Source organism: Camponotus vicinus, unplaced genomic scaffold (genome assembly GCF_025532165.1).
Source record: "Camponotus vicinus isolate PSW18456_S1 unplaced genomic scaffold, iyCamVici1.0 SCAF_1, whole genome shotgun sequence".
NCBI lineage: Eukaryota > Metazoa > Arthropoda > Insecta > Hymenoptera > Formicidae > Camponotus > Camponotus vicinus.
Window position 1 is genome coordinate 26141590 of NW_028141945.1, and position 14020 is coordinate 26155609.

The 14020-nt window shown below is 31.4% G+C and overlaps 1 protein-coding gene across 1 annotated transcript; it reads right to left on the bottom strand.

Annotated features, from left to right (window-relative positions):
• Positions 1 to 2451: 2451 nt before the first annotated feature.
• Positions 2452 to 3410, bottom strand: LOC145963043 (uncharacterized). The gene is made up of 3 exons (XM_083084683.1): positions 3307 to 3410; positions 2974 to 3190; positions 2452 to 2860 (listed from the first exon to the last, which is right to left on the bottom strand). The coding sequence occupies exons 1-3, from the start codon at positions 3408 to 3410 to the stop codon at positions 2660 to 2662; spliced, it is 522 nt and encodes a 173-aa protein (XP_082940809.1). The 3' UTR covers positions 2452 to 2659.
• Between the last annotated feature and the right edge of the window lie 10610 nt (positions 3411 to 14020).

Consider the following 14020-nt stretch of genomic DNA (forward strand, 5'->3'; position numbering starts at 1 on the left):
CAAATATAAGTCAAACAAATAGATATATTAAATGTAAAGAAACATTTTTTTTCTCTATTTATATAATTATTATATGTTAATGTATTTTTAATAAAAATTTGAAAAATATCCATAAACTATTTTATAAATATATATTTATAATAATTTATTTCTACAACAAAGCAATAAAAAACAATTTGGTTAAGCTGTAAGAAAGCCATATTGGCATTTTTATCGTACGATAAAGTTATTACTCAGAAAAGGAAAAAGCATTTAAAGTTAAGTTAAAGTTTTAAGTTACAAAAATTTTATTGTTTCTAAACTCTTAAAATACCAACATATACATATAATATTTTATTGCTTTAAGTAGGAGTAGTTTCTAGAATTTTGTGGCAAATTCGAAAATGCCGAGCATGGGCGAATACAATAAGCCAAGTATTGGCCAATCAACGGTTACTATATATCGGGCCAAGTATTGGCCCTATTGTCAAGTCTGGCTGTTCCTATATGGAGGGATAACCGCAAACGGGATCAGGTCTCGGGAGAACAGCAGTGAAAGAAAACGCGATTTCTTTGATGTTAAAGTAAAATAAAATAAAATTTATAAACGTCCTTTGATGTGTGCGTGCTTTTGTGTGTGTGTGTGTGTGTGTGTGTATGTGTGTACAAGTGTACAAGTGTGAATAAGTGTGTATTAGAGATGATAATACTGTCCATCGTGCGCGGCAACGTTCGATATATCGCAAGTTTTAAAATGCGTGTCGGTGTGATTAGAGTCGCCGGAAACAATTATAATTAAATTTAAAGAAATAATATCTTTCTAAACCTATGAATGAGTACAAAGTATTTGTATGTAAAAAAGATAAAGTTGTTTTCTTTCACCTATATTGAAAAGAAAAACTATATAAAGAATGATATAAGAAACGATATAACAAGATTTCAACATAGATTTCAAAAAAAGTTTTATTATATTCATAAATTAAAATTGAAAATTTTTATCGTATACACTGATAAAAAAATCGATGATAAAATTGACTATAATTGCATGGTAAAAAAATTATAGTTAGGATATTCATTTTTATAGTAAATTTTACTATAATACTGGTAATATAAACTATATACGCATGGTACCAAGAAACAATGAAACTTTTTACTATAATTTATAATAATTTCAAATATCATATAAGTAAAAAATGAAAGAAAGGAATACATATAATTTTACTATTCATATCGTCATTGTAACATTAATAATGGTAAATATTACTATATTATTATCTTTCGTTTAGATATTAATATAGTAGTAATAAATGAAAAAAATTATAATAACAGCTATATCTAAATAGTACGTGGAACCTGATGAATAGCACATTTAACAACATATTAACAAAACTTATTATTTGGACATATTTAACAAAACTTATTATTTGGAATGATTGTATGTGGCACATGTTTCTTCGCTTGCCGTTACGCTGCGCACTACTCTTAATTTTTCTCGTATTCAATATTTAGCATAAAATGTATATAAAGGACTAGTATTAAACACGTAAGATCTAAAGTTTTTTTTTTCCTCTTAGCAGTAGTGCGAGAAAGAGGATGCTACTCACACGCAGGTTCTCGGATTGTATGCATGTGAGCATCCTCTTTCTGACATATCACTGTTTATCAGTTTAATTTCAGACAAACTGAATTTAAAATAATTTATTTAATAATCTGGATTCCTTGTTAGGATTCAGAATATTAAACAGATTATTTGAAATTATAGACGGAAAAAACTTTTAAACGTCTTGGTGCTGCGTATATTAAAAATCTGTAATATACGTAACATGTATTACAGATTTTCAGTACTGACAGTGAATTTCTGAACACTACGTATACCATAACCATATGGTTACATGAAATGAATATTATGATTTTACGAACTATATTTTCATGTTATATCAACTATATTTTTACTCCCGACTGCTGCCAACCTACGGTTGGCAAAAGACGGAGGGAGTATCAAAGCTGCCAGATCTCCGCCGCAAGCAACATGCAACACGGCGTGGAGGGGGTAATGAGGATGTGAGCGTAAGCGTACGTGTGAGCTCGGCGCTTCGGCTAGCTTCGGATAGTAGAAGAGGACAGAATACAGTCTTCTGTCTTCTTCCTACCAACGAAAGCGACGGCCGACGCGCGACGCTACACGCTGCTCGCTCCTCGATATCTCGATATGCGCTCAATGTTTCTCTTACAGCTTTTTTATCGTATAATATGTTTATAATATGTATGTGTCTATTATATATATATTATAAATATATTATACAAATATATATACAAATATAAATATATACTAATTATATGACAAAAATATATTATAAAACTATTTAATATAATAATTGAACTTGTTTTCTCCATACATATACATTTAAAATAATAAAATAAAAAAATTTAATGAGTGTGGCGATTTTCCACACCACCCACGGGGTATCACCAATGGCGCGTTAGGTTTTTTTATGTGGACCTTCGCCTAGAGCCCTATTATACCACATTGTATTGATATGTATAAGAGGAAAAAATATCTAGGAATAAAGGATAAAAGGAAGAAAATATTGGATAAATAAATATATTCTATGAATTATTTATTATTTTTTTATTATCTGTATATATATATAATATTAATAATAATAATAATAATTTTTTATTATATTTCCTCGGCCCCAGCTACCTCTTCGGCCTCGGTCGCCTCCTCGGGCCCGGCCGCCTCTTCGGCCCCGGCCGCCTCCTCGGCCTCGGTCGCCTCCTCGACCGCCCGCGACGCCCCAGCCGCCCCTGCTGCCCCTGCTGCGCTGCGCGTACCAGCGGGCACGGGCCCACCCGCCTCCTCTTTTTTTTTGCTTATTTTCTGAAAAATAAAACAAATAAATTATTATATATATATATATATATATATATATATATATATATATATGTATATATAATTTTATAAAATATAATTTAATATAAAAAATAATGTACCATTTTGCTCCTGCTGTTGCTCTTCCTGCTGTTCCTGCGGCGGCGACGGCGGCGGCGGCTGCGGCTGCGGCTGCGGCTGCGGCTGCTGCGGCTGCTGCGGCTGATGTTGCTGATGCTGCTGATGCTGCTGATGCTGCATAAATATTTGCAGCTGCTGCTGAAATAATTGTTGCTGCTGCAACAATTGTTGCAGCAGCTGCTGCATATTAGGTGCATCCTGCAGCACCAGCGCATTCATCTCTTCATTAATTTCTTCTATAAAATTAAGAAAGAAAATTAGAACAGAAACATTAAAATTTCTTAATAATTTTGTATAAATAATGATTTACTTACGAGACATTATGTTCAATCTGTCGCCGTGCTGAGCCGTGGTGAACAGACACTGAGGCACACTCGGCATTTGTTTCATGCCGTTTCATTTGTTTTATACCGTTCATTTGTTTCGCGGCATTTTTTTTCATCAGATAATCTTGTCGCCTTGTACTGTCAAGTAAACGTATTTTTTTATACGTGCTCTGAAATCTTGGTGTTCAAAAAACTATCACAATCCCGATTTGTGTGTGAGTTCTGATTATTTCAAATTTCTATATTTCTATCTATTCTAGATATTCTAAATATCTATCATTTTTCATCTTTAGCTTATTTTATTCACTCTTCTTTAATTCTTTGTTTCTGCCTATTTTCTTTTTCACAAAAATGTGTGATGAATTGAGAAAAAAATCTAAGCGAAGCTTTTCAGATGCTTGGCTCAATGATGATCGAATTAAATGTTGGATACGCAAAGTAGCTTTTGATGAGAGCTTGTATCATTGTATTATATGCAATAAAAATATTTCGTGCAACACACATGTTTTAAGACATGCGGATTCTGCGTGTCATAAAAATAATATTAAAGAAAATAATTCATCTTTAAGTACTAATAATAAAAATAATAATAAAAATTCAGATAAAAAAATATCCGAAAAATATAAATTTCAAGACCAATGGCTAGAGATTGAATTATTTAAGCCATGGTTACGCAAAGTATCACATGATATAAATTCATTTTTTTGTTCATTTTGCGATAAATCCATGAGAGGTGATTTATCGAAAATTTATCGTCACGCAGAATCCAAAGCACATATAGAAATATGTAAAATTAAAACAGAAACAAAGAATACAAACGAAAATATAAACATAACAGATGATTCACTTTTGTCGTTTGAAGAGCGAAAAAAAATAGCAGAAATTCGATATGCTGCATTAATTGCTGATAAAAATATTTCGCATCAAACTGCAAAAGAAATCCTCAACTTTTTTCAACATATTGGAAAAGATCCTAATGTATTAAAAAGCATGAGCATGGGCCGAACAAAATGTAAAAACATTATTACAAATGTTTTGTGCCCAGTTGAAACAGATCGTGTCGTCAATAAAATTCAGAATACAAAATTTTCAATTTTTATTGACGAAACATCTGATATAACTAATGATAAATGGATGACTTTTCTTGTTCGATACGTTGATCCAGAGACATTAGATATTCGCTCACAATTAGTTAAATTAATTGATATTGATGCCAAAGATTCAAGCGCAGAAAAGTTGTTTCAGGCATTTAAATGTGAAATGTGGAAATTACAGATACCATTTTTAAATATCGTAGCTTTATCATGTGACAATGCATCTGTTATGACAGGAAAACATTTATCGTTTAAAAAAAAATTAGAAGAAATATGTCCACATTTATTAACATTTTCATGCCCATGTCATTCCTCCGCATTAGCAGCGCATGCTGCATGTTCTAAAATGCCTGCATATTGCGAGGAATTTCTAAAAAAAATTGCTACTTATCTCAATAGCAGTCCAAAACGTACGGCTATTTTTCGTGAATTTTGTGAGTGTTTCCAAGAAACAAATCGCAAAATATTGAAATTATGTGATACGCGCTGGCTTTCGCATTATTTATGTATCGAAAGACTTCTTGAATCTTGGGATACAATTAAATACTTTCTTACTGAAATGATTGTGAGCGAAAAAACAAATTCTGGAGAATATCTATTGTCTATGATGAACAACGTAGAGATAAAAGCTTATTTTCTATTTTTAAAATACGTTTTGAATTTCTTTAATGCATTTAATGCATTTTTTCAAGCATTAGAAACAAGGATTCATTTATTGCATCCAAAATCTTTAAACTTTCTTTTCCAAATCTGTCGAAATTTTATAAAAGAAGAATATTTAAAACCACTTTCTCCAAATATTATATTCTCCTTAAAAGAAAATCAAAAACCTACTAATGAAATTATTTTGGGATCAGAATGTGAGGAATATCTGAACGAATTAACTCTGAAAGGTCACATAAACATAGTTACAATTGTTCGAGAGAATTGTTTAATATTTTATGTGACTGCTGCAGAAGAAATTCGTAAAAGATTACCTCTAAATAATATATTTTTATCAAAGTTACAAGTTTTTAGACCATATATAAGTTTATTTGATAACAATAGAGAAACATCATTCAATGATGTTTCTTTTATAGCTAAAACTATCGGCGGTTTTGATGAAGATGATTTAAAGAAGGAATGGATGGCCTTACCATCAGATTTTACAATGGAAGAAAAACAAAACTTTTCTAAATTAAATTTCGACAGCATGTGGAAAAAAATTTTACAAAATCGACACAATAATCTTGCTAAATATCCCAATTTAACAAATGTTATAAGTACTATTAGATCTCTTCCAAATTCAAATGCCGATCCGGAAAGAATGTTTTCTCTTTTAAATAATTTAAAAACAAAAAAACGTAACAGTTTTTCGTCAGCTACTGTTAATGCTATTTGTGTATTTAAATCTGCATTAAAAACAAGAGGCGAGACAGCTATCAAAATGAAAATTGATGAAAAGCATTTGTCTCTTATGTCAGCGGATAAATTATATGTTACCGTTGCTAAAAAAAATAAAAGTATTTTAAGGTTACATGCTGCAGATACTATTGACATAGCTGGCCCCTCATCTCATAAATAATAAATTTATTAAAAACATTACGCTTGTAAAAGTAAGTACGTGAAAAACATCTTGTCTGTGTAACAGACATCATATTTGTAGAAAGCAAAAGTATTAAAAACATCTTGTCTGTGTAACAGACATCATATTTGTGGAAAGCATAAGTATTAAAAACATCTTGTCTGTGTAACAGACATCATATTTGTGGAAAGCATAAGTATTAAAAACATCTTGTCTGTGTAACAGACATCATATTTGTGGAAAGCATAAGTATTAAAAACATCTTGTCTGTGTAACAGACATCATATTTGTGGAAAGCATAAGTATTAAAAACATCTTGTCTGTGTAACAGACATCATATTTGTGGAAAGCATAAGTATTAAAAACATCTTGTCTGTGTAACAGACATCATATTTGTGGAAAGCAAAAGTATTAAAAACATCTTGTCTGTGTAACAGACATCATATTTGTGGAAAGCAAGAGTATAAAAATTATCTTGTCTGTATAACAGACATCATACTTGTAAATGACAAAATAATGCAATGTGGTATAATAGGGCTCTAGGCGAAGGTCCATATAAAAAAACCTAACGCGCCATTGGTGATACCCCGTGGGTGGTGTGGAAAATCGCCACACTCATTAAATTTTTTTATTTTATTATTTTAAATGTATATGTATGGAGAAAACAAGTTCAATTATTATATTAAATAGTTTTATAATATATTTTTGTCATATAATTAGTATATATTTATATTTGTATATATATTTGTATAATATATTTATAATATATATATAATAGACACATACATATTATAAACATATTATACGATAAAAAAGCTGTAAGAGAAACATTGAGCGCATATCGAGATATCGAGGAGCGAGCAGCGTGTAGCGTCGCGCGTCGGCCGTCGCTTTCGTTGGTAGGAAGAAGACAGAAGACTGTATTCTGTCCTCTTCTACTATCCGAAGCTAGCCGAAGCGCCGAGCTCACACGTACGCTTACGCTCACATCCTCATTACCCCCTCCACGCCGTGTTGCATGTTGCTTGCGGCGGAGATCTGGCAGCTTTGGGGAGTATGCGTTTCACCGAGCTCGGATCGGTACTCACAGCTTTTCTCGATAACAAGAACATAGTTCGGTGTCATCTGTTGCACATCAGTTTTTTATTAACCAAGGATGGTTTAAAACATATAATTATTATTCTTTATTCTATTAATAAAAAGCGGAAAAACAATATTATTTCGCCGATACGTTCTCTCATTGGCGAGCGAAACTAAGAAGCAAAAATGATTCACCAATAAGATTCGTTCTAAGCATCCGTATAGGGAAAAATATAGTTGGAGACATCTCGAAGTAGTGGCGGCAATAATAATTGACATAACCCTTAATGATAATAAATTGTGAAAAATTGTAAAGTTATTAAAAAATCAGCATGGATAATATGGATATATCTGAAGCAAGTGTTCCTAAACAGCTAAGCTTTTCTCTCTTTCTATTATTAATAATAATTATATTTACAGCAAAATCATAATAATAATATAATATAACACAAAGTCATAATAATAATATAATATAACATAATGAGAGAAAATAATCTTCTGCATAGCCATATAATTATGATTATATGATATTTCTACAATCATTCTTGGCTACGCAGCAAATATATAAACTTCTATGATTGCAGAAATACTATATAATCATAATCATAATTATGTGGCTACGCAGAAGATTCTCTCTCACATTATGTTACATTATTGTTGTATTATTTATTTATTATTATGACTACGCTACAAATATATAAACTTTTACATAAATAATATAACAATGCAAGAGTAAATAATCTTCTGCGTAGCCATATAATTATGATTATATATTTCTACAATGATTCTTGGCTACACAACAAATATATAAACTTCTATGATTGCAGAAATACTATATAATCATAATTATGTGGCTATGCAAAAGATTCTTTCTCATGTTATGTTATTGTTGTATTATTTATTATTATGACTATGCTGCAAATAAACATAATTATTATTAATAAATAATACAACAATAAAATATAACATAATGTGAGCAAAAATCTTCTGCGTAGCCATAACTGATGATATGATTATGATGGTATGATATTATTTATTAATAATAATTATTTTATTTGCAGCATAATCATAATAATAAATAATATAATATAACATAATGAGAGAAAATAATCTTCTGCGTAGCCATATAATTATGATTATATGATATTTCTACAATCATTCTTGGCTATGCAACAAATATATAAACTTCTATGATTGTAGAAATACTATATAATCATAATTATGTGACTATGTAGAAGATTCTGTCTCGCATTATGTTACATTATTAGATACAAATTATTACATGCATATTATTTAATAACAAAAACAAAATGTAAAAAATATAATTGTGAAATAATGAAAAAGTTTTTTAGAAAAAAAAGTACTCCCGACTGCTGCCAACAAAAAGTATAAGATAAAAAAACAAAAATAAACAAAAAATCTAAAATAAAAAATTAAATAAATTAAAAGAAAAATTATATAAAAAAATAAAGAGAGAACGAAAAAGTAAATAAAAAGGAATAAAATAAAAACAAAAACAAAAAAGTAAATAATAAAAAACAAGAATTTAACAAATATTTAATAATAAAAAATGTAAGATTAAAAAAGTTTGAAATAACATTTATATCTATTTGTAAGTACTAATAATTAATAATTAACTTCAAATTAATATTAAATATTACATTTAAAAAATTATACATGAGGGAAGTAATAATTATTATTATTTCAATTTATTCATATTTGAATTTACTCTTTCCACATATAATTTATTATTATTAATTCCACATTTTACAAGAGCAGTCGGGAGACGCCGCGTTAAAGCTCTAAAACATATTTAAAGTTTGTCAAAATTGGTGATCGCACTACCTGATACTCCTCTTGTAAGTGTGTTCCGTATGTATACATGAGTGTATGCATGTATGTGCGTATGTTTTAAATCTAGCGCGGCGTCTCCCGACTGCTCTTGTAAAATGTGGAATTAATAATAATAAATTATATGTGGAAAGAGTAAATTCAAATATGAATAAATTGAAATAATAATAATTATTACTTCCCTCATGTATAATTTTTTAAATGTAATATTTAATATTAATTTGAAGTTAATTATTAATTATTAGTACTTACAAATAGATATAAATGTTATTTCAAACTTTTTTAATCTTACATTTTTTATTATTAAATATTTGTTAAATTCTTGTTTTTTATTATTTACTTTTTTGTTTTTGTTTTTATTTTATTCCTTTTTATTTACTTTTTCGTTCTCTCTTTATTTTTTTATATAATTTTTCTTTTAATTTATTTAATTTTTATAGTAAAATGCACTATTATATATGCTTGGCACCTTAAGATACTATAAATTATAGTGAAATTATGATAATTTCAACTATAATTTTTTATCAGTGTAGTTTATACTGTGCAAAGCCGAGCTGCGAATATTGACATTATATTACTTCGACGGTTCTTCGCGGTTCCTTTTATATTTCGCGATCGTATATGATTAATCAGTTTACTTAATTTTTCTTAAATATTTAATTATAATAAATATAATATAATATTATAACAAATATAAGAATAATAAAATTAAGAGCCAAAAAATGTCAATACGATCATAACTCTAATAAGAAAAATATGATCCCTCTCTCTCTTTCTTTCTCAGCGCATATATATAAATAACGATGAAAAAGGCAAAAAATTTCATTAAAATAACATTTGAATAAGACCATAAAACTACACATCTCAAGAAGGGAAAAAAGATTGTCCAGAAATTCTTTTCAAAGGATTTGTCATACGTACCTGCTGCTATGGTCTAACTTTTTTGACCAATCAGGACGGAGATGTCCTTTTGTTCTGATTGGTAAAGCAAATGCTGTGAATCATTTCTAAAGAAAGTGCATCTTTAGTCTAAACCACGTGCAACGTCGAACGAAGTGCATGTGAGACGCAGTGTTACAAGTAGGAGTAAAATTTGTGTGCTTGCATTGGTGATTAGTTATACAGGGCGATCCTGAAAAACGTTATGTCTTTAAAATGACGTATTCCTGACACCATTCTAAGACAATTTTTCCTTTACCAAAATTTGATTTGAAGCGTAGTTTTTGAATTATGAGCAAAAATAGTTAGTAAATCACGCGTCGGGTACAGAAGGCAGGCAGGAGCGGCGCGGCGTGCCGCGAGCGCGGGCGCAGCTGACCGCCCGACGGGTGATTATCACCGCATGAGTCGCTAACTATTTTATCTTATAACATAAAATTATGCTTTAAATAAAATTTTGGTAAAGAAGAAAATGTCTTAGAATTACGTCAGAAATACGTGTTCCTTAAAATAACGTTATTTTAATAATGAAAAGTTCCGGATCGCCGGCCGTCCGACGTTGCAATCAGCTGATTGCTACACGCGATGTGTGTATGGCGGAGTGTGTGCGTAAGAGAGAGAGAGAGAAAGAGAGAGAGAGGGAGGGTAGGAGGGACAGACATTCATACACACGCACGCACTTTTTTTCTCGCTCTCTTTCTCTCTTTTACGCAACACTCATACACTCTCTCATTCAGTCTCTCACTCACACTCTCTCGGTCACTCACTCACTCACTCACCTGCTTACTCACTTGCTCACTCACCTTGTAGCAGCGTAGCGAATCTTCATGCTATGTATTGTTGTTATCTGCTGCACGGTTATGATTGCTAGAGATGCGCGACACATCGAAATTTTTTCGATTATTAGTCTCACACTCGATTGACACAATACAGATTACACGATAACGAGTTTACTGTTTATTCACTCACTATTGATTTATCGATACTAAAAATTACTTTCACAGAAACGCGAATGCAAACAGCACATGACTCGATGCGAAGCGACGGACCGCGGAGACTGCGCGACCACAAGAGTTATGTTGCCAGAAACACGACACGCGACATCTAACAAACGACTTGCGCGTGGCGCGTGATTGACGCGAGATAAGACGAACGATCGGCTAAAACCTTCGCATTGCGAATGCGGTAGAAAACATGACACGTATAATGACATACTTAAAAAATTAATTATTTATTATAAATAATAACTATTTCTAATTATAATAAATAATTATTATTTTAAAAAGCATGTGTTGTACGTTGTTACGTTTTCGAAATTATTGCATTCACGATGCGAAGATTTAAGTCAATCGCAAGAATAATGTAATTTTAATTCTTAGCCGATCGTTCGTCTTATCTCGCGTCAATCACGCGCCACGCGCAAGTCGTTTGTTAGATGTCGCGTGTCGCGTTTCTGGCAACATAACTCTTGTGGTCGCGCAGTCTCCGCGGTCCGTCGCTTCGCGTCGAGTCATGTGCTGTTTGCATTCGCGTTTCTTTGAAAGTAATTTTTGGTATCGATAAATCAATAGTGAGTGAATAAACAGTAAACTCGTTATCGTGTAATCTGTATTGTGTCAATCGAGTGTGAGACTAATAATCGAAAAAATTTCGATGTGTCGCGCATCTCTAGCAATCATAACCGTGCAGCAGATAACAACAATACATAGCATGAAGATTCGCTACGCTGCTACAAGGTGAGTGAGCAAGTGAGTAAGCAGGTGAGTGAGTGAGTGAGTGCCCGAGAGAGTGTGAGTGAGAGACTGAATGAGAGGGTGTATGAGTGTTGCGTAAAAGAGAGAAAGAGAGCGAGAAAAAAAGTGCGTGCGTGTGTATGAATGTCTGTCCCTCCTACCCTCCCTCTCTCTCTCTTTCTCTCTCTCTCTCTTACGCACACACTCCGCCATACACACATCGCGTGTAGCAATCAGCTGATTGCAACGTCGGACGGCCGGCGATCCGGAACTTTTCATTATTAAAATAACGTTATTTTAAGGAACACGTATTTCTGACGTAATTCTAAGACATTTTCTTCTTTACCAAAATTTTATTTAAAGCATAATTTTATGTTATAAGATAAAATAGTTAGCGACTCATGCGGTGATAATCACCCGTCGGGCGGTCAGCTGCGCCCGCGCTCGCGGCACGCCGCGCCGCTCCTGCCTGCCTTCTGTACCCGACGCGTGATTTACTAACTATTTTTGCTCATAATTCAAAAACTACACTTCAAATCAAATTTTGGTAAAGGAAAAATTGTCTTAGAATGGTGTCAGGAATACGTCATTTTAAAGACATAACGTTTTTCAGGATCGCCCTGTATATATAAGTATATAAACGAAATTAATGGTGCGAAAATAAATAATATCGGTTGCGAGCTATTTTGTAAACCATTGAATTTTTTACAATGGCTACGGTAACACATTTGCCAGATGAAATAATTGCTACAATTTTGGAAAATAAGAACATTAGCGTGGAGGATATCGTGAATCTTAAATCCACGTGTAAGAGATTACAGCATATAACATTTAGCACAAAATTTTGGGAAAAGAAATTTTTTCAGAGGTATGATTTTAAGTATTTTTTTATTAAATTTTGTATGTGTTCATTTCATATTTAGTCGATTTTCATCGCTCAACAGACCTTCGTGAAAATAATAGTGAAAGAGTAAAGTTAAAGTTGTTACATTGTTATCTTATTAATTTATATTGCGTTTGTTGCTTCGTTGATATTGAACTTCTGATGTTACAATTTATTACGGTCATAGTAAAAGATCAAAATTTAGTAAAGCCAAAATTTTAATACATCTAGAGGCTCGACAAGTCATAATAAGTTTTATTAATCATTTCCAAGTTGCTCTATTGATAAAGATAGTTTACTGTTATTTGAAATATATGATTCATTGTTGTCGTAGATTATAATTTCATCATTTCCTTGCATAGACTTTATTATTAAATTATAAGCATATTCTCTTTTTTATTATTGTTTTCAGTTATTGTGCACGCTAAATATGTATTTTGACTTGGATTATTTCAAATTATTAAAAATATATGTTTAAAAAAATAGTGTATGTTTAGTAAATTATTTATATTTTAAAAAATTACTTTATTATGTAATTGAAAAAAACTCTATTTTATAGCATAAAACACATATGAAACGAAATTAAATGAAAGTGCTGTCAGGATTTTTCATATTTTAATATTAAAATTTGTAATAATGCGATTACTCAATGTTTATCTATATTAATATCCGTAAAGATATTTCTTTTACATTCATTTGTTTCAAGTGCTTTTTTATATTTCACTAGAACAATACAAAGCGCGCGCTTCACGTGTTCCTTTTCATTATACATTTTTAATGATATATGCACAAAATCATACATATATGTCACAAAATAATACCGATATAATTTTATTGCAATCACTACAAAAGAACATCATGGTAACAAGATATCATGTCAACAATTTTTGAATTAAAATAAATCATATAATACAGACGTTTTACAAATATAATGATATCAAAAATAAAAGCATTTTATCAAACGATAAAATTAAAAATAATGATACAGCAAGATAATGGCAGATCGTTATAATGTCGAATGTACTATAATCGAAACGTTTATATTATATTGTAATCGGGGGAAATGTGAATCCGTTAGATCGACCTCAGGCACGAGCTATTATCGCGCGAAATAAATGTTACTTATCTAGAGGCGAAATGCGAATTCCCGTCTTCTGTTCAGACTTAGCGGGCTGCTCCTGTCTCAAGACGAGACAAGGTGCCCTCGATCAAGACAAATGGTCGATACAATGATATTGTACTATATCTCATCAACTCTTTCGCATTTCCATTATCGCTTACAGGTCGGCAATCCTGACTTTTGGCCGTCCCTAGTCAAACATAAAACTAAAACCAACGCTCATCGTACACACAATTTTTAAATAATGAATAATTAAAATAAAGTCATTAAATATTACATTTATGTACGCATATAAGGACGCATCTGATCTGGTGCCAATATGCCCGTATACGGCCGCTGGGTCAATTGAAATCCGTCGATGTCGGCAACAACATAACGATCACGATCTAACGCTTTCTTTACAACATATGGGCCTTTAAACCTTGGCACCAACTTCTT